Below are 22,275 nucleotides of genomic sequence, written 5' to 3' on the forward strand. Positions count from 1 at the left end.
ATCCTTTCTGATCATCTCCTAAACAAATTTCCTATTAAGGTCATTTTGTACTTGCTGTTGTCTCTCTATTAGGAAGTAAGTTTCGCAAACATCCCAAGAGTACGTGATTTAAATCTCAGGTCATTGTGATGTGCTTTGACCATGGCTGAAAAGATTTCTGGTGATATTGTCAGCAATTAATGATTCCCAAAATGTATCTCTAGTCCTTTGAGCCTTACCATTTCTGAATTTACGTTACCTAAAATGACAACAATTCATTCCGTTTTCACTTTTTTATAGTGTTCATATACTTCACAGGTTAATTTGAAGTGATCAGTTGTTGATGCTATTAATCCAAATTAATAGTGGTATGTTTGTTGATGTTTTTGTTATGGTGATAAACTAATCACTACCTTCTAACATATACCATCTGATTACAAGTCCTACAAAGCAAATCATTTCACTAATTATGCCAAACAATATATAACAAATAGCATAATTAGATCACCGAGAATTGAGAACTGCCCCAATACAAAATAGCTTCATGAAGGTGATGATCACTTCTTGCCAAAGCACATGACAGATATGTGAGAGGTTAAAGGTAGAACATCAACACAATAAAAGGTCACATCAAGAAAGATGGCTTTTAAAAACTAGGAATATTTAAACAAACCATATGCCTGAGAATATCAATAAAAGAAGAGCAAGAGGTAAACTTTTGTGAACTGGTGAAAGCTTATTTTTAATAACTATCAAATGACTGACATGATTACATAAAAAGTATAGACTATTGATGAGCTGTTTGTCTATTTCTTCTCCCCTCCACTCACTAATTAATTCAATTTAAAAGAACAATTCACTTAAGGGAAAAGATCTCATTTTCCTGTTTTCTCTTATAATGAGCATTACCTTTATCATAGACTTAAACATTCATCTCTAATTTGATTTAATTGGCAGGACTATTAAACAAGGGAAGTGCTACCTGCAGGGATCCATCAGCCTGTTGAGAAAGACCAGAAATGTTTTCACACTTGAAAACATTTGATGCCAGTTGGAGTCCTTGTAAAAATTGTTTTCCATACAATATCCAAATATTTTAATGCGGTATCAATATATTGTAGCAACCTAGATGGCAGGGGGAACAAGGTTAATCATTTTCTCACCCAAGGGTTATTAATAATCATGTTCATGCTATCTAGAGAGTTACAGTGTGTATTTGCTTTCCCCTCTTTTGCTTTAATACTTCTAAATCCTCCAAATAAAAGTTTCATTTGAATTGCCCTTTAACTAATTAGGTTTTATATAAAATGAGGGAGGGGGGCATGATCAGGCTAGTGTAGCGATATGGCAAGCAAATTGCATGGTGTGCTGCATTAATTTGGAACTGTTTGCTGATGTTCTAGACCGAAAGCTCACATCCCAGGTGAAATGCCTTTGGGACCATGAGATCATGTACCCAGTATCCTCATCCCAGATCCATTTCATATTTGTGTAACTAGCATTTCACATCCATGACACCTTTGTGGTTATCCTAAAATTGAATGAACATTAGGACATAGCTGCCTCATTCATCCTGAAGAAGAAATCAGATATTCCAGTACAGGAAGGGAGAAGACTTAATAAACAAAGGTCTGAGAGGTTTACCAATTTTTATTGACAACAATTTGCCCATCTTAAGCAAATTGACCTTTTCATGGATTAACCTTTTTCCTAGACAAATTTAGAATGTCAAGCCACTTTTTTAAGTGTGAGCTGATATCTCTACCTTTGCTAGCTCTCCATGTGGGATGGGAACACTTTTAGTGGGAACGAGAATTTGCCAAGATTTCAAAAACATACTATAATGAAACTTCAAACATGTTAATTGTGAATTCCTGCACTGTTGTAGTCACATAATGGACACATCATTTGAAGTTTTTTTTGGAATAGCAATGGAGAGATCACCAATTAACTGCTCCACTACTTGGGAAAAGTTAGGCCAAACTATCTTCTTAGAATTATGAAGTGGTAGTCCCTTGTACCTACAGAACAGTCGATCTGAGACTTATCAAGTATAATACGATGTGGTCAGAAATAATAGCCTGACTTCAAAGGCTACACATAACATTATTCCAAGTGGAAAAACTTAGACAAGATCCTAGATTTGTTGACACCTACACCATGTCTGAACCATCCACTACACTGTAATCTTAAAAGATATGATGGTCTCTGAATTAATCCATTTCTTTCTAAGAAACTATGAAGTCGTGGAGAAAAAAATAGACATTCATTTTATGGTACTTTACTGTGTTAACAGAACTCAAAAGTATGTTGTGTAGCTACAGAAGATAAGTGATTATCCTTCCCTCATTAAAATATGTCCATCCTCTATCAGTATATCTCTAATGTACTTAGAAAGAGGGGAAACATATAAATTTTGGATATAATATAGAACATGAAGTGGCCCATGAAATTAGCTAAGCAAATTGTGAAGAATGCTTATATATACTGCTAAAAACCAGGAGGAGAAGGTTACCTCTAAGGCTCTAGGGATTTCTCCTGTACTACTTCAGGGTTCTCTCTAGATTCCTCTCTAGATATCAATAATATTACTTCAAGGTTCCCCAGGGAGGGGGCTGGGAAGGTGGCTCAGTGGTAGAGCGCTTGCCTTGCATGCCTGAGGCCCTGGGTTCAATTCCTCAGCACCACATAAGCAAGAAGAAAAAAGCTGGAAGTGGCGCTGTGGCTCAAGTGGTAGAGCACTAGCCTTGAGCTGAAGAGCTGAGAGACAGCGCCCAGGCCCAGAGTTCAGGCCCATGACCGGACCCCCCCCCCAAAAAAAAAAGGTTCCCTAAGGAACAATAGCCATGATTTTATCAAACCAAAATCTTATCTCCACCTGATATTATTCTCACAAGTCCACAGAAGAAAGACATTTCATGAAAGCTCACTACCATCATTTTTACATCATGGCGACACTCTGCCTTTTAGATGATACCATATTGTAGCACCAAATTATTATGAAACTTTAGTGTTGTTAGGAAACTCAAAGGGAAACACATTTAACTTTGCCATTATCCAGATCAAAACAAGTTAAGATGTTTAGAACAGTAATCAAAATAAAATTGCAGCTCAATGTCCAATTTCCAACAAAGACTCTTTACCTTCAACCATAGCATTGGGACTTGACATCTCATTTATTTCAATTATTCCAGTATAAGATAGTACATGGTAGACTACTCTAACAAAACAAAGAAACTTTCCCTTTGGTGGAAAAGCCATATTTTGCTCTGTCCTTAATAGCTGTCCCCAAAAAATGTAACCATTAACTATATATATGCTTGGTAAACACCATGTGTATTGGAAGACAACTTAATATTCTAAAGCAATCCTACCTTTAAAGCTTCCTTGATACAAATAAAATGCCTTTAGCTTTCTTCTTCAAGCTGGCTTTTCAGCTTGATTCACTATGGCATCAGACCTTGATGGCCAAGTTTAGCCATTCTAACATGGTTATATGGTTCACAGAACACTTTCCTTGTGTCCAAGAGGAGGAAAAAATAACCTTTCTTCCAGAGCCTCATTTTTAGAATAGGAATCTCATGTTTTCAGATTGAAAATAGATTCTAAGGGTCACAATGAGATTGTTGTTTAACAATTTTCTGAGGAAGTCTCAACAAATAAAAGGAATTCAAAAAACCATGTATTGGATTCATAGTCTAAGCTAACAGGCATCTAAACTGAAAGAAATATGGAAATTAACATATTGTTAAAGGTTAAAAATCAAATAATTCCCTCTCTCAGGATTGAAAATAATTTATATTGCTTTCTGAAGAGTAGTATTATTTAGTCTCTAAAATTGGATTTTATCCTAAAGTAAGCTACATCAAACATGAGCTACCTCACATATCAGAATTACTGGCTTTGGGAATTATGATTGCAGTAAAACAGAGGGAACACATCATATGCCCTACATGAAGTCAGTGAGAATACACTAATCTAAATTCCATTATAGCAGCACTATAGAGCTAATATCCGTTAAATTTTCACTACAATGTCAGGGAAATGTTCTCTCATTCACTTTTCATGACAAGTAGTGTCATTATGCCCATTTTACTAATAAGAGAAGTCAGGTATAGAGAAAGAAGGTAAGGAACTTTACAAATGGTAGAGTTGTGGTTCTCCCCTGAACTCTATTTCTATGTTCCATATCTTCAATAAATGTCTTTTGTGTAGACATTTTGTAGTCCTTCCATGCAGGTAATTTGCAAGTTTAAAAGAATGATAGAATAATAGCAAGTGATGGACATTTGCGATATTACTCATTTCTCAAGAGGACATTTGTGGCATATGGGATTGAGGACTCTAATATTACTCTCTATATAGATGTAGTTTTTAAAGTAAAGTTAAGGAGATCATCAGGAAAAAAAATCAGTCCATTTTCCAAAAATGGGCTTTCAGGGTGAGTTATCCATAAGGCTATTCTTGAATGATTGACCATCTCCAAACATATGGTGAACTCTCTTCACCCCAAGAATACTTTCCTAACTCTGGTTTGATTTCACCATGAGCATGAAAATCCTCATAATCAAGTCCACAGCAGGAATGTGCCCTCCACACAGGGAGTTCCTAGTCCCCAAAGTTCTCCAAAGGGCAAAAGCATCAATGCCGAACCTTCATTCTTCCCACAAGCTGCAGTAAGAAGCACTAGAATTAGAAATTGTCAGCTGAAAGAAATCGCCAAGATCTCTTCTCCAGCATCTTCATCTTACAGAAAATGAAACGAGAGGACAGAGAAGTTAACAACCAGACACTTCCTTCGTGGCAGAACTGAGACCAGACTCCTCATGTTATGACTCTGGGTGCCATTTGCTTTATAACAAAATACCACTCCGAAACCCTCATATTGACCTAGAGATATTTCCTAGCTGATTTCTGAGGAAATGAAATTAATAAGTCTGCAACAATTCCTCTAAAGGGACAATACAAATACTTTTGATGTATTATAATTTTTGTTCCTATTTGCTATGAGAAACTACTCAAACCAAGCAGCCCAATGGATAAGAATTCTCAAAGGTTTCATGTTATGCAAAGACAGTCATTGGATTTGGATATGGTAAGATAGAGGATGTCTCAATTATGCGTTAATATAGCCTCCAGTATGTTTAATTTACTTCTGGGAATTGAAATGCTGCTTAATAATATTTGTTGAATATTTAATTCATGGCAGGATCATAAAATTAGAAAAGGAGCCAGAAAGTAATTGGCTAACTTGTTCTTTTATTTGGCCTGGCAATTATAAAACAGTATACCTTTTCCATTGCGGATGGGATATTAAGTTTAAAATTTCATTATGATCAAATATAAAAATGTATGCACACTGACAATGACCAGCTATCAGAGTATAGAGGACACCATTATCAATACCCATTTGGGGGGACAGTTTTGTTCCCAAGGAAAACACATAGCATATGCAATTTGTTCCTACTAAAACCAAGAGTATACTGATTCAGGATGTCCACATGATGGCTATTGGTGGCCCTGATTTTTAGTTTTACAGAAAAGTTAAATATCCTATATAATGAAAATTATTAGGAAAAATATTTAAATTATATCTTCAGGCAAAATCAAGGATTTTCCCTGAGCAAGAAGCTATCATTATCTACAGAATACAGAATAAAGTTGTATTCTAGGTAGGGAACAGAGTGTAACCGTGGTATCTCTCTATAAAATCCATATAAGTCAAGTAGCATTAACAATTCAAAAGTAGAATTACCTACATTGATTATTTTAAGTATAAGAAAATTTAAGCTGTAACCTTAGTATCCTGGAGAAAAATCACAAATCACTAAGAAGATAACTTTAATAATATGTAGACATAAAAATATTTAAATTATCAGGATATAAAGGAAGTGTAATTTAAGGAATTAATTTTGAAAACTAATTCATAGACTTAATTTTTAAATTCATTAATAAATTAATTACCTAATTAATTAAATTTCTTGACAAAGCTTGTTAACCAAATTATTAGCTTATTTCTTTAAGACAAAGTGGCTAAATATTTAAATTACAAATTCTACTCCTGTATGTGGCCTGTCTTTGCCTCTATTACAAAAGAAATAAAAATGGAAAGAACTATTTCATTCAACTAGGATTGCCTTAATACGGTGATAATAATATAAAAGTACTTTATACAAAATCATAATAATAGGGGAGAATGAGGAAGGAAGTGACACTGATCAAGATGCATTGTATTCACAGACTGATGTGTTGAACCGAATCCTCTTTGTACAACTACTTAAGGACATTAAAAACTTGAAATAGCTTTAAATAAACTATTTCTAGAATAACTCAGTATAAATTTATAGTTTCTTAAGGCTGAACATAACAGATCAATTTGGCTTCTTTAATTAATTTAATATCTTTTAGTGATTTAAGTATTCAAATAAAAAACAATATCCTATCAGTAAATTGTATGATTTGCCTACATTACTAAATATTGATTTATTTACTAACACTTGGATATAGATGTTACATTACATTCCTTACCAATTCACTATAGGATAGCAATTTCATTTTTTTTCTTGACTTTAGTAATTACATGCATAAAAGCAGAGAATAACAGACCAACAGCTCTATTAGATCTGTGAGATTCATTTTCTAACAAATACTTTTAAACTAGTATAATAACACAAGTTCTTTGTCTTGTAAGAATGTCATTCGCTATAATATAATAATGGAGGAAGCAGTCTAATAAAATAATATTCTGTTTATAGTAGCCTAACAACTGGAGATTAATTTCTTAATAATCAGCTATTTACTGAAAACCTGTTCAAGGCTTTGTCCTTCTTCAAAAAGATCCAGTTAGGAAGACAAGAAAGAGAACCATGAAATTTTAACAACTAATGTTAAAACTTAGGCTTGCCGGGTGCTGGTAGCTCACGCTTGTAATCCTAGCTACTCAGGAGGCTGAGATCTGAGGATCTCGGTTCAAAGCCAGCCTGGGCAGGAGAGACCGTGAGACTCCTATTTCCAATAAACCACCAGAAAACCGGAAGTGGTGTTGTAGCTCAAGTGGTAGAGCGCTCGCCTTGAGCTGAAGAGCTGAGGGACAGCGCCCAGGCCCAGAGTTCAAGCCCCATGACCGACAAAAAAAAGAAAAAACTTATACTTGTCCACCTATCAGTGAACAATGAGGAGCTACTAAATGAGGTGCTATGGTGGAAGCAAAAGCTGTGTGTGGTCTTGGGTGTATGGCATAAGTAATGTAGTTTTAAGCTGGATGATAGGATTTGAATCATGAAATAGCTTCTTTAATACTCATGGACCATGCATTATAACATCAAATCTTAAACCGGGGTGTCTTCCTGACTTCAGTAGGGGACTGTTTTTCTTGATGTATGGATCCAAGTCAAAAGTAATATTGATTCTGAAATTAAACCATGTTTTTAATTTTGTTTGTAATCAATACCTCATGAGGTATATTTTGAGGTTAATGCATCATAAAAAGCATTCTAACACCCATATATATATATATATATGTGTGTGTATATATATATATATATATATATATATATATATATATATATATATATCTTAGATATTATTGGAAGACCCTAGGGCTGTTCTTTCTTCGGAACCGTCCATAATCCCTCTTTCCTTCTCTGAGAAATTGCATACATAAAAATAGGGAATAGATCCACTTCATTTCAGAGATAATGGCTCACACTTAAAACATACCCCAAAGAATCTCTCATGAAAGACTAATGCAACCCGTTCATATCTGTAAATATAAATTGAGTGAATGGAAACTTCAAGTGAGAAATTATTTCTTTAGTGTTATCTCCTAGTTTCAGGCACCAGATTTTCATGTCGGTTTGAAATGCTAAAGTCTCTATTTGATTATTTGTGTAAGAAGATCCCACCTTATTTCCAAAGGAAATGCAAGAGCTTTGTGAGGGAAGGGGCTATATATTTAATGTCCATTCAATGTTTTGGGAGTCATCAATTGCTCACTCTTGTTGGGTGTGGGAGTCATGTTTTGTTTAAGTGCATTGTAGACAAGTTAAAAAGCAGATGTGTGGTTTGTGTCTGTGTCCATATAATTTTCTGTTTAGTTCAAATGGCATTATAGCTGGAAAATAACACTCCCTGATTTTTCCTGATGCATGCAGATCCTCCAAAGTTTAATAGGATATGGCCGAATATTTCTTCCCTTGAGGTTTCTAACCCAAAACAAGGTAGGAGCATGTAAAATTCCTACTGATATAAATCCTACATGCTTGGGGAAAAAAATCCTATATACCATTTTTAACAGTAAATAAGAGCATTGTCATGAATGCCATGTCTTTGATCGAATCATAATTCATATCTTCTTTTTTCTAATATGAAAATTACCCTATAAATATTGGAGTGGAACAGGAAGGGGGAAAAATGAAGTGGTGCAAAAGTTGTATACCCTTTACCAAATTTATGTCAGCTGTCAGTCAGTCTCAAGAGAATCTGGGAACTCTGTTGCTCTGACAATATGGAGTATAATAGTCTTAGAAACTTGGGAGTAGAACAGGCTCTTTTCGCTTCCTCTTTTGCTTTCCTTAAGTAGAGTTGTTCTCTACCATAACTGTTGGCAGTAATGGAAAAAAGGCAGCACCATGAAACCCACCCAACCGAACAGCTGTTCTCTTTCTCTGTTGCTCCATATTGCCTTTTTAAAACTTTGGATCATGAAACAATCTCTCTCTGAAGTCTCCCTCTGTCTGTCTATGTCTCTTTCTCTACCTCTCCTCTCTCTCTCTCTCTCTCTCTCTCTCTCTCTCTCTCTCTCTCTCTCTCTCTCTCTCTCTCTCTCTCTCTCTCTCTCTCTCTCTCTCTCACACACACACACACACACACACACTGTAAATATTTTGCTGTTGGGACTTTCCCTTTATCCTCCTTATCAATTAAAATTCGTATCTAGCAGCATTAATACTAACCTAAAATTCTGTATGCCCTTAAACTAGTAATTATATTCTGAATTTTCAAAAAAAGAAAGGAAGCAAAGAAAGGAAGGAAGGAAGGAAGGAAGAAAGAAAGGAAGGAAGAAAGGAAGGAAAGAAATATACAACAATATGATTACACAGGAAGAATTTAAACTTCTGAAAATTGGATAAGGAACATCATAAACTATAGAGTAGTATTAAATTCCTACCACCATCTAGCCTACACATATGCATATTCTTGTATAAACTAGTGTTCATTTTAATTTAAAGCTATTCTTTTACTTTCTTCTAAAAAAAAAAAAAGAGAAGCGACTCATGTTTGACTTCTTTCCTCCTTAGTTCTATACAGGATGTTCTTTTTAAACTCTAATGAATACAGATGGAGAAGGAAATGAGCAAAAGAAGGAACCAGGAAATAGCTGCTATACAAAACAAAATATATTAGCAATTTGTTGAGGAATCAGATTGAAAGGGCTGCATTTTCAGTCCTTGATCAGAGTGATGAAATTGAGACTGTCCTAGATACATATATTACTAGCAAATAGAATTATCTTAATCATCTGCTCCAAATGGATTTTTTTAAATCTCTGCATACGTATGTGAAAAGATAAACACAGATCAAGATAACCCCTGTTAGTATAATCTGTGAGGATTCAGGAAGAGGTTTAGTGGCTTTGTTACTTGATAAGTTCAATGAGAGTGTCCTGGTGAAATGCTACTCATCATTTCCCATTGACTTTCATAGCGCAACTGATTATTCAAGAGAGGATCTTTAACTTAGCATTTCTGCACTGTGAGTTTTAAACTGAACAAGATTATACATCTTTTAAACCTGAAATAAACCCATTTAATTAATTTTCTACATTTTCTGTGAGTGTCACAGGACAAAAAGCTTCCAGAAACATTGTTAGGAAATCTGTATTGTACTTTTTTTAAGATAACAAGTTCACATGAATCTATTTAAGAAGCTGCACCAATATATAAAGTACTTGAACTTGAAATACTAATGAAGGTGCACTGGATGTATAGCAGAGACCAATTCTATAGAATCTCAAGGATCATCACCCTTCATTCTGAGTGGACTTTTTGTCATTTTCATAAGTAATTCTTAATGTTAATTGGAAAAGAAATAGAAAAATAGAGAGAGAAAATCCTGCCTTTAACAAATAAATACATACACTGAGAAAATAACTTTTGTTAAAGGAACAGCTGTTCAACATGACTCTAAGAGGAAAATACAAATGCTGCTGATTGGCTGGCCGTGGTGACTATGTTCTGTGGTATCTAATTAGTTTAACCAAAAAATGGTCTAGCTGGTTTAAATGTAGACAAGGACTTTTGTGACACAGATTAATGTTTGAATTGAGGCGATTTTATTGCTAATTAACAAAGAAATGCAATTACTATTTTAAAAGAGGGAAAATCAGACTCTGTGTCCTAATGTCCATATTATTAGGGTAGGAAAAAAAATATCTTTCCTTAGGTGGATTCTTGATTTACATGTTTGAGTTTTGGGGTTTGAGGATTTTTTGACTCCAGAAATAAAGCACCTTTCATTACTGTGAATGTTGAGTTATTTGGAGCCAAAACAAAGCCTTCCTTTATAATTGAAACAAATTCCTAGGAATAGATACAAATAGTCTTTTTATTGAAGGCTACTTTGCCAGTGGGTTGGTAATAAGATATTAACAGATTGAACGTTTACTATTGTTTCTAATTTGCTGTTCATTCTTTTAAACCTATCCAGTTGCTCCCAAATTAGCTTTGTCAACAGTTTCTTCTGTTCAAGTTGCAAACCACAAGAGAGGTAGGAATTCTTGGATTCATACAGTGATCCCATGCGTTATGTGTTGTGAAACATTGCACTGTATGAATCTGGAATATCTGTGAATTGTACCCATCAGCTTATTGGTGAGGCATGTTGACTGATACTAAAGGATGCTTTCACTAGTACTGCAATGTCATCTGTAAGAAAACAGTATGTTTCCCTCAAAACCTCGACTGTAAAAATTAAAGATGTTGCTGAAAGATGAATGTGTGAATACGAATTAAAACAATAGCTGGGTGCCCGTGGCTTATATTTGTAATCCTAGCTACTTAGGAAGATGATATATGAGTTCAAAGCCAGCCTGGGCAAGAAAGTCTGTGAGACCCTTATCTCTACTACCCAAGAACCGGAAGTAAAGCTGTGGTTCAGTGGTACACCATTAATCTTGGACAAAAGAAGCTCAGTGGCAGTGCCTAAGCCTTGGATTCAAGCCCCAAGACCAACACCAAAAAAAAAAAAAAAAAAGAGAGAGAGAGAGAGAGAGAAAAAGAAAAAGGAAAAAAGAATTGAAACAGTATAGGCTCCTTCATTGACCATGAATGTGAGAGTGTTAGCAATGGCATCAATTTGTCTTGAAAACAAGCAGACCCACCAGCAGTGAGGTTCAAGGTTGTTTTTCATGACATGTAGGTGCCACACATGAAATTCATAGGATTCAAAACAATTTATACTTGAAACATACCCAGAAAGCTCTACATGGCTTAAGTGTTGACTGTGATACAAATAGTCATATTGCTTTCCTTAATTGAGCAATATCACACTTGTGACTCATAAATGTTCCATTCCAGCTGGCATCTATCATTCACAGAATGAAGGGTTTGGGTGGTTTGGTTGTTTTTTTTTTTTTCAGAAAATGTAAACGACTTTTTTTTTATTTCATCATTTTCCTCTAACTACTCTGTGTCATAGGTATGTATGGTTTTCCACACTTGATTGTTGAGTGTGTTGTGTGGTTTTGTGTTTTGTTAGGGTTTTTTTTTAATGTGTGTGCTGTTTAATTTTTTGTTGTCATTTCGGTTCTGGGTTTCATTTTGTTGGATTTGTTTGTTTTTTGCCTCCCCCACCCCCATGAAACATCACATACACAGAAAGAGGTTTAAAAAAAAAATCTGAACTTAGTTTAACCTACTTGGTGAAAATGCTCATAACAACTTCTCCATCTCTTATTATATTTAGTTATTTTCCAGATTCCAGCTAATAATGATTTATGCTTCTATGACATGTAAAGAAAAAGGAGCAAAGTGATTGGGAGATGGGAAATTAAAAGATTCAGACCATGTCTTAATGCCTTACAATGTACTGTGGACGATGGAACATTAGAGAGGCCCTTTTGAGGGCCAACTGGGCTTGAAGTGTGGGGAAATGGGTCAGGAATGGAGCCGCAGCAGGCTCTGAGGGTGACAGGCCAACTGGGTGGTGTGGGGGTGTAGAACAGCAGTCATTAAAGCCCTTTTTCAAGCAGATGCCCTTCCACAACCATGATATGCAGATCTGTGGAATGGGAAAGGAGAAAGGAGGCAAAGGGGAATTTGGCAAAGCCTATCTCTTTTATGTAACATCAAACGCTCTGGATCTGCAAGAGGCCTCTTGACCTGAAGGTGGACCTGCATGCTCTAATCTCATCCTAGAACACAGCACTAACGAGGTCCAAACAATCGGAGGGAGGCAGGAAGAAGCCATCAAATGAAATGGGGCTTCAATAACTACTTAAAGATGAAAGTCAGGCTGCAGTGGAGAAGGCACTAAGAGAATTCTAGAACCAGTTCACGCCCACCGTTGAGGAGATCTCTTAGCCGCAGAGAAACTATTACCGAGTTCATGCAGGGAATGAAAAAAAAAATACATCATGCAGTTCTGATTTCTTTGCCTTCTATCTAAAGCATCTTTCCCATAGCCTTTCTTTTTGAATAACTAAAATGAATTTTCATTAGCTTTGAAGTTGAATAAGCTTTCCTCATTTGGAAAAAATAGCAATAACCTACCTGTGCTACATTCAGTGTATGTAGAATAAGTTTTGTTGTCTTCACGTAGGTAGTGTAATGATGAAATTGCAAGTAACAAAGGAATGCTACTAAAGAAGGCACAAAAGGGAAGTGTAATCCTCTCTTCTTCCAGAAAATCTTTGACTTCCATTATCTTTCTCTCCCACTTTTTTGTTTGTTTGTTTTCCTGTGACTTCTACCTACCCAAGTCTTCCCCAGCCAGTCTTAGTGAAAGGGAACCTTCTAAGCCTCTGGAGAGGTGTGGACCTTTGTGGAAAGACAACTTTGAGCTCCTTCCATCTAAAAGGTGTCTAAATTTTATTGCTACTGACGAGCCATTACTCCCTTATCATCATAATTGCCTTCTCAAATTAAACATGTCATATATATGACATTGATTTTTTCCCTATCAAAACCATTATACCAATGGCAGTGAATGCATAAGGAGTGGTGTGGGAGGAGTTCCTTCCCAGGGGCATGTTTGGTGGTGTCCACAAAGAGACCTGAGTGTCATAGGTTGGGGCTGCTACTGCCCACAAAGCCTGTGACATTCTTGAGCTTCCTACAAGGCACCAGACAACCCCATCCCACAAAGGATTTGGCTCAAAATGCTAATCCTGCTGCTAAGGCTGAGGAAGCTGATCTTGAGCAGCAGGACTGGCACCTGGCACAGAACAATCTCAATCGCTCTGCTGGCCAATATTTGCCCCACCCACAGGTACAGATCATGTACCTGTACCTTACACATTCCTTTAGTTCAGCTCATTCAACACTTAAGGAATCACACTTGCCTGAAATATACATACAATGTGATTTGAGATTTTTTTTTAAATGGCATCAAACCACATGTGTTTTTCAAACATCTAAAATAGTCTGTATAGTTGACTCAAAAGCTGTGTAGTGGACTCAAAATATGATCACTAAATCAGCTGCATCATACTGTGTGGCTGCTGTTTTTCTGAACTATTTAATGTATAAGAACAGCCAGAATCTCTTTGGGGACTTGGATAATGAAAGAATGAATTTAAACATAACTTTCTTCTCTCTCCCAGAGAAGGGGGCCTCAGGATCTTCATTCATTCATTTATTCACTCATTCATCAGCATTTTTGAGTGATTAATATGTTCCAGGCATTGTTTAAAGTTCTGTGGTTTCAACTGTGAACCAAGAATATGCTACTTATAGTTTTATGCTTTTAAATATTCTTTTAAAATATACTTTTCAATACATTATGGCATTTTCACAAAGAAAACAATAAATAAATCAATATACTTTTCAGATGTGCTACATTTCATGAACATTTAAACAGGCTAAGTACTGAGGGATCACACCTACAAAGCTAGCTATTCGGGAGGTTGAGATCTGAGCTAAAGAGCTCAGGGACGGTGCCCAGGTCCAGAGTTTAAGTCCCAAGTAAGAGTGCAAGGCCTGAGTTCAAGCCTCAATATCAGCACACATAAAAAAGATATTAAACAGAATGGGATATTAAGAGATGTTGAGGGGGTTGGATTGAGAGCTGTTATCGAGATGAAGTGATCCAAACGTGAACTGAGCAAGCAATAATGACTGATGTTTGAGAGGTGTCTGTGGAATATTCAGGACAAGACAACGGGAAGTGTCATGGCTCCAAGTTAGCATGGTGGAGGAGCCACATGGAGGCATTGTTTAGCAAGAAGGGAAGAGAATGCTCGTAAAGGAGCAGCCAGGGTAACACCAAGGGCACTTGGCAATCAATGAACTCTTACTCTGAATGAGACGAGAAGCCATTAGGACTGTGAGCAATGATATTGTGATCTAATGTTGAGTGTTTCCCTGTGAAGAAGAGATCACTGCCAGACTGGGGGTAGAGAAAGCAGGTTGGAGACAATGGCAGGTGGAGGTGAGGGGCAGCGGTACCCTGAAATGAGGTTAAGATGGTGCAGGAGGGTCAGAGGTAGTCAGCTTCAGAATGTATTCTAAAAGCCTAGCCAGGGGAATCAGCTAATGGATTCGTTGTAGGAATGAGAAAAGGAATGCATTAAGAGCAACTCCATCTGTTTTGATTGAAGTCATTGGGAAAAAGAAGTTGTTATTTCTTGAGAAAGGGCCACCAGTTAGCAGCAGATATACAGGTGGTTCACACCTGTAATCGTAGCTACTCATGAGGCTAAGATCTGAGGACCACGGTTCAAAGCCAGCCAGGGCAGGAAAGTCCATGAGACCAGAAAACCAGAAGTAGCTCTGTGGTTCAAGTGGGAGAGCACTAGTCTTGAGCTGAAGAGCTCAGGGACAGTGCCCAGGCCCAGACTTCAAACCCCACGACCATCCAAAAAAAAAATGTAGCCTGAGAACTCAGTTGTGAACATGTTCAAGTTGAAATTGTTATTAAATGTTCACATGAGGCTGCTAAGAAGGCCACTACATGCAGTGTCTGTGTCTGAACACAGTGTCCCTCACTAACAGGATTTAGTCCAGTCTGGAAAGTACTATTTTAGAATGGTCCACCTATCCATTATTTTTTTTTAATTCATGAGACTGGAGAAGATGAATTTTTAAAATAAACATATCCAAGGACTGGCTTCTCAAATGTTTGAGAACATAACAAACTGCAAAAGAATTTTAATAAAAAAAATCAAAGCAATGAATAAATAGTGAAGGAGAAGGAACAAAAGAAAACACTCCTTTGTTAAGAAGGATTGTCAGCTACCCCTGAGAATCCATTGATGTGAATGATCATGAATACAAAGTGAAACCTGTGTTTTGGAGAAGAAAAAAATCCAGCTACAAACAGCTGCCGGTATGTAGGCAATGTAGAGAGGGAGAATGAAATTTAATCAGGATCAAGTTTTTTCCAGAAGAACATGGTTGGGGGTAAGAAAGCAAGAGTATTTAAAAGAAATTGACTGTAAGATGGACCGTGAATTCTATGCTTCAATAGAAGAGAAGGCCAGGGTGAGTCAGTGAATTGGAAAATTATTAAACTATTAGCATTATCCCTTTAGGATAATATGATAATGTAGCCCTAACTGTATCATTAGCAATCATTAATGGATTCAATGCCTGAGTGGGAAGTGCAGGTACTAAAGAATGGTAAATGAACAGAGCACTGGAAGATAATACAGAAGTCTAATAATTACAATTACAGTGCCTTACACTTATATGATCTTCTCATGTTTAATAAATCACTTTCCAAAATATTTTTTCTCATTTTACATTCTCAAATATATCATGGCCAGATTGCTTAGCTTTATCAAAGTCTCATAAGAATCCTAGAAATCTTAAATGAACCTAGTTTTAATAAGCCTACCTCCTAACTTGAGGAATATTCTAAATGTCTAGTTATTTGCTGGCATAAATTTATAATAGAGTGTGTTTGGCTAGGTAAACTTTCTTATATAATTATTTAACTTTGACTACCAACGACCCACTAAGACAAAGTTAATGTAGGTCAGGGGCAGTGTTTCAGGTTTTATACTCATAGGTACTTGGGAGGCAGAGATCAGGGAATTGTGGTTTGAAGCCAATGGGGGGGTGGGGGGGAGGGAAGAAAAGTTCTGGAAACTCCACCTCTATTGATGGCTGGATGTAGTGGCACATACTTGTCATCCCAGTAACACAGGAAAGCAGACAGGAGGATTCCACTGAAGACCAGCTTGGGCCAAAGAAGACCCTATCTCAAAAAGAAACAATACAAAAATGGGTTAGTAGATTGACTGAAATGGTAGAGTTCCTGCCTAACAAGGCCCTGAGTTCTCACCCAGCATTGCCAATACAATTTTTTAAAAAACCAAACAGATTATTGTCATCACATAAATCTGTACTTGTCATTAAATTCAAATCGGAGATAATACTGTTACATTGGATATTAGGATAGTGGTTCATGGGACTGATCTCAAAATGTTATACTTGGATTACTTCTTCCTTCCTTCATTCCTCTATTCTCTCCTTCTCCTTCCTTCCTTCCTTCCTTCCTTCCTTCCTTCCTTCCTTCCTTTCTTCCTTCCTTCCTTCCTTCCTTCCTTCTTTCCTTTTTTTCTTGTTTCTCTGCCCCTGGGTAGTACTGGAGATTAAGCCTAGGTCTTTGGGTGTGCTAGGCAATCATTCTACTTGCGAGCTACATTCACAGCCCCAAACTTTAATGGTTTTCAGACTTTTTTTTCTTGGATAATACTTGGTCAACTAGTGGCTAAATGAGTAGTTTTGGCTTTTGAACAAATCCTGTAATGCCCCTGAAATCACCACAAAAATAACTATATGACAAAATTTCTCCAACCTTTGCCCCACTAGCTTCCTGCCTTTTTATTCTTTTCAGGAGAAATGCTAATTACGTCTTCCCTTGCAAGGTGAGGGGCTTGGAGCAAAAAAAGCTAATACCAGCACAATACATAAATAAAAAAATAGATAAATAACGATAACTATAACATAAAATAAATATACCTACCTGCTTCTGTGTATATTTCTGAAGGCCATTTTACCCATTTCCCTCAAATTGAAATGAGTGCCTCCTCTGCCTAGATTTTTTTTATTTATTTATTTTACTTGTTAATGGGTGCTACTTTGTTTTCTAGTTACTGAAGCACATTTGCCTAACTCAATAGTCAAGCTTCTACAGAGCTCCAGAAAGTGACTAAGATGAAGTTTTGTACATAGGAGGTGCTTTGGGGAAAGCTGGTTTCATGAAATTAGGTACACGGGGTCTGTTGCCCTTTTCAAAGGAATTCCAGGCAGCTCTGAGCAGTCCTTGGGAAAACAAGCAGGTTTAGAAACTTGCAACCACTGTTTCTAGAAAGTTTCATCTAGATTTTTCCCTGTTGCAAACTCTGAAGCCAGGAAAGTTCTAGAAAGAAGGCTTTCTGATTTTGTGGGAAGACACAGGTGGTGCGTGTACACACAAGGTGCAACTCAGCTCTAGTTGATTTTGAAATGTGTATTTTTGTCCAAAGAAATTGACTTTGAGAATTTGTCACTTGATTATTATTGACGGTGCTATTATTATCTTTTCTTGGCATCCTTTAACTATTGAGTTGATTTCTCTTACTCCATGTGGAAGTTCCAAAGTCTCCTCCCCAAACGCTCCTTTCCTCTCTGGCTCCACCCTTCCCTCATCTCTAGCCCCTCTTCCTACCCATATATTTACATACAGCTGATCTCAGGAAAGGAAATGGGTTGGCTTCAGGATCTTCTGCTTCTTCTTGTGTCTTCTTGAATCAACTGAGTCCAGCAAGCTACTGATCCAAATCCAAGGTATCTTCTATTTTTCACTGTCCCAGTGTCCTCCATTTTTAGCCAAATCAAATCTCATTCCATCAGGACCTTGATCACATCAATCTGTTGGAGTAGCCAACTCTCTAACAAATAAATCCGCATTTTTCTAACAAGTGGTAGCATGTTAGCGAAAACAATTGTTTCAGAGCTAGTTATCTTATTTTACCTTGCTTGATAACACTCATTTTTATTCTCAGTAAAATATAATATTTCTACAATGTTACACAGTCTAAAGAGTAAATCAGCATGTAGCAAAGTTTTTCCCACATAACAGATTGACTCTATAAAATATAAATTGAATGAGTGAATGAATGAATGAATGAATGAAGAATGAGGTTGAAGAGTGACTGTGTTTGGTCTCCTGGTGAGATACAAGTTAGATGTTAACAAAAAGTTATAGGTTAACACAAAAACTATGTTTGGATAAACACAGTTTTCAGAGTCATGCTTTATCTTCTATATGTAAGAAGACCCACCTCATTATCCCTCTTTTTTTCCTACTTAACAGATATTTAACAAATATTTAAATAAATATTGTACCAAAAGAGGCATTGATTTTATTATTTCTTTGGAAAAGATTGAACCACATTAATACCTTTTGACTTTGGTTGAGACATAAGACAGGTAGGTAGTACCCCTCCCCCACTCCACCCCTTCCAACTCCTCTCTTCATCCATCTTCACATTCCCTTTCTAGTTCTTGCCACCATCACTCCCAAAACTCAGAGGCAGCTTCAACATTTTAAAGAAAGGAAGGAAGAGAAATCTGTTATTAGTGATCTGCCTTTTGGGTTGGTTTGTATTTTGTTTTGTTTTGTTTTCAGTAGCAGACTTAGCATGACACTTGAAAGAAAGGGAAATCTTAAAAATAGTTTTTTTTTCATATGAATAATCTCTCCCCAGTTTTGTGTGTGTGTGTGTGTGTGTGTGTGTGTGTGTGTGTTCTCTTACCCATAACCATGCACCTTTGGCCTGAAGAGAGAAATATGTAAGAAAGTCATCTTCTCTAAGCATCAGGGAAAAGCAAAGTATTATAGGGTTGTTTCAGTCCCTACTAAATTGGCCATGATTTCAATGAAACCCTGTTAGTGCCTTAACCTAAACTATAGTAAGACAAGGAAGCCATGGGCAACAGCAGCTTCAGACTCTTGCTGCTCACATGTGTCTCTCCTTTTTTTGTTTAGAAAAAGAAAAGACTACAGATATGAAGGGAGTGTGGGGGATCCAATACAATTTCCATGTGCAAAACTTAGACTTTTGCATCAGTGGAAACCAAGCCTTCTCAAATTTTAAAAGGTGTACACCTGCAAATGCTTCTGTTCATCTTGTCTGCCAAGAATTATCAATATTCAGTCATGCTCCCAATGTCCGACCTTTCTATCCTGCTTGAAACAGATGCTACTTCCATGCCCAGTCACAACCACCTGTTGTCGCCATGTGTCAATGTTGATTCCCATTTATGTAATGCCATCCCACCATCTTTTCTCCATCCCTCATTTAGCCCAAGCATGTAGTGTGCTGTTACTCTGCTGCTGTATACACTCTGTATACATCTCTGTTCTTCCTTGCAAGACTGTGAATGCTTCGGCCACTCCAATCGATGCAGTTATATCGATCTGCTCAATACAGTCATTTGCGTGAGCTGTAAACACAACACTAGAGGGCAGCACTGTGAGTTATGCAGGCTGGGCTACTTCAGAAATGCTTCTGCACAGCTGGACGATGAGAATGTGTGCATAGGTCAGTTCCATTATAATTTCGGCTTTTGTTTTCTGCTTTTCCAAACTATGGGGAGCTAATATTTAGATTGGGAAGACTGGTGATTTGCACCACAGCTGAGCCAGAATGAACTTTCTCAATGAAGCAGAAATCTGTGATAAATTAAAATTTTACTTGTGCTGAATGAAATCATACTTGGGGGCTCTATTTTTAATCATTTTTATGTTGCTATGGGTTTAAAGAGAATGAGCTGAGAAGTCATGCCTGGGAAATGAAGAGTTTTCTTTCTTCTTTTCTTTATGTGCATGAAGTCTTTAAACCTGGTCATGTTGACCTGTTTCTATGTTCTGAAATTGTATGATCAATCTTCAAAATGGAAATTCATTATACAGGATTTAATTATAGATAGGACCTATTGAAGCAGAAAATCTTGCATATCATTCATGATCAACAAGGACTGATGGATTTAAAATGTCACTATTAGAAGCTGGGAGTTGGTGGCTTACGCCAGTAATCCTAGCTACTCAGCAGGGTAAGATCTGAGGACTGATCTTGAAGCCAGGTAGTATAGATAAATCTGAGATACTCTTATCTCCAATTAACTAGCAAGTAAAAAGCCAGAAGTACAAGTGTGGCCCAAGTGGTATAGTGCCAGTCCTGAGCAGAAAAAAGTTAATCAAGAGCTGGAGGCCCTCAATTCAAGCCCCAGTACTGGCAAACAAAAAGAAAAGTTATTATTGGAACTGAAAACTTTAACAACTGGTAATGGAGGATTTGGGCTAACTTTTCTACCCTAGAAATGAAATTCCATTTATTGAATTTTTCCATAGACCCTTAAATAAAGAATCTTTTCCCAAAATTATTCCAGACAATAAATTCTCTTAGCTTTCAGATTGAATAAGTGCTCAAAACAGCATCTTTACAGTTTGAGTACTACCATGCCCTCCTCCACCTGACCCTACCACCTGAAGAGCAGGCGCCCTTCCTCATTCAGAGAAACTCCTCCAACCTTTTGTATAGTGGAGCTTGTCTGTTAGAAAAGGAGGCTGGCTAGGTGCTAATGACTTCAACCTGTAACCCTAACTACTCAGAGGGCTATATATGAAGAGTGCAGTACAAAGCCAACTAGGCAGGAAAGTCTGTGAGACTCTTATCTCCAATTAAGCACCAAAAGTAAGTAAGAGATAGATAGATAGATAGACAGACAGACAGACAGATAGATAACCCATAGGTGAAGTTATTATTCAAGATGTAGAGTTTAAGCCTTGAGTAGAAAAGCTAAGAGACAGAACCCAGGCCCTGAGTTCAAGCCCCAATACTGACACAAGAATTTGTTTTTTTCAAAAAAAAGGAGGCTGATGGAAAAAGCAGAAACAATAAATGGAATTTCACTCTATACTAAGTTATATTGTGCAGAATACTGTGAAGATGTATATATATGAAATATTGTATCTGTTATCAGACTGATAGTTAACTATCGGGTCAATTTTGAAGGTAGAATTTTTCATGTAGAATCTGAATTAAACAAAATATGGAAGAAGGAAAATGACAGGGATGAAAGAGGATAAAAAGAAAGAAGTAAAAAGGGGGGAACCCAATTCTGTCTAAGATCATTGCTTTTTGATTGGGTTGTTAAAGTCAAATAGATTCTTGCTGTGTTACATAGAATAGCTGTATGGTTGTTTTGGAATTTAATTGGGCCGAGTATACATAAAATTGTTTATATCTACAGTGGTTTCTATTTTGCAAAGTACTTCCTTGTTTACCATTTGTGAATTAGTAGAGGAAGTACTGGACTTAAAGCCTGGAGAGTTTGGTTCCGATCCAGTGCGTATTTGATGGCTGTGTGCCTTAGGTAAGTCCTTTGAATCTCAGGATCTGCTTTGTCAGGATCAGATGGGATAGATAGGACACTTTGTGAGTGGACTTGTAATTTTTTTAAACTTAATACTCATTAGCAAAATAGTAGGGTAAGTATTATACTAATAATGTTCTTTCTATTCTACTAGAGAAAAAAAGGCAAATTGACCCAAGTCATATAGTTTTAACAACGGGCATTTTGACTTCAAAAATTGAATATTCCTCTAACTATTCTGTCATAATTAGCACAGCTAAGCATGTCAGATTTTACTTTAACATGCCTTTTACTGTGCTTTTTGGATGACAGTAGCAATTTCACTGTGAGTTTATAAGCAGAAGTTCAATTGCTTTCATTACACCTAGGTTACAAAGACTCGAGTATTAATAAAACTAATGCCTTAAAAAAAAAGAAAGACATGAATGCCACGCTACTAACATGGAACAAACAGAAAAGGTAAAATAAAAAGAGCACAAGAATACAACCTAATCATACATCACACAGCACATAAAATTAAAGTGTTTCACAATTTTAACAATTTAAATAAATCAGGAAGGCCTGAAGGGCAAAGAGTCAAAGACAAGATTAAATGTCAAATTTAACGGGATCCACCACACACAACTGAGAGTTAAATTTAATTCCATTCTGTCTAGAAAGCACTAATGAAAATGAATAGATATTTACATAATTCACTTTCAAGGAATCA

The 22,275-nt window shown here is 36.6% G+C and overlaps 1 protein-coding gene across 6 annotated transcripts in view; it reads left to right on the forward strand.

Annotated features, from left to right (window-relative positions):
- Ntng1 (netrin G1) overlaps positions 1-22,275 on the forward strand; it is a 351,109-nt gene that overhangs the window by 269,703 nt on the left and 59,131 nt on the right. For 2 of the 6 annotated variants that reach the window (XM_070007861.1, XM_070007864.1), the window contains one exon: positions 19,565-19,732. The exons of 2 other annotated variants lie outside the window; for them this stretch is intronic. In XM_070007861.1, the coding sequence (XP_069863962.1) occupies positions 19,565-19,732 (168 nt within the window). Of the gene's footprint in view, positions 1-8,132; positions 8,199-10,686; positions 10,747-16,786; positions 16,937-19,564; positions 19,733-22,275 lie in introns of those variants that run through there. 2 more of the 6 variants (XM_070007866.1, XM_070007862.1) reach the window with 2 other exon arrangements.

This window comes from Dipodomys merriami, unplaced genomic scaffold, assembly GCF_024711535.1.
Source record: "Dipodomys merriami isolate MVZ:Mamm:240054 unplaced genomic scaffold, mDipMer1.0.p SCAF_7, whole genome shotgun sequence".
Classification (NCBI taxonomy): domain Eukaryota; kingdom Metazoa; phylum Chordata; class Mammalia; order Rodentia; family Heteromyidae; genus Dipodomys; species Dipodomys merriami.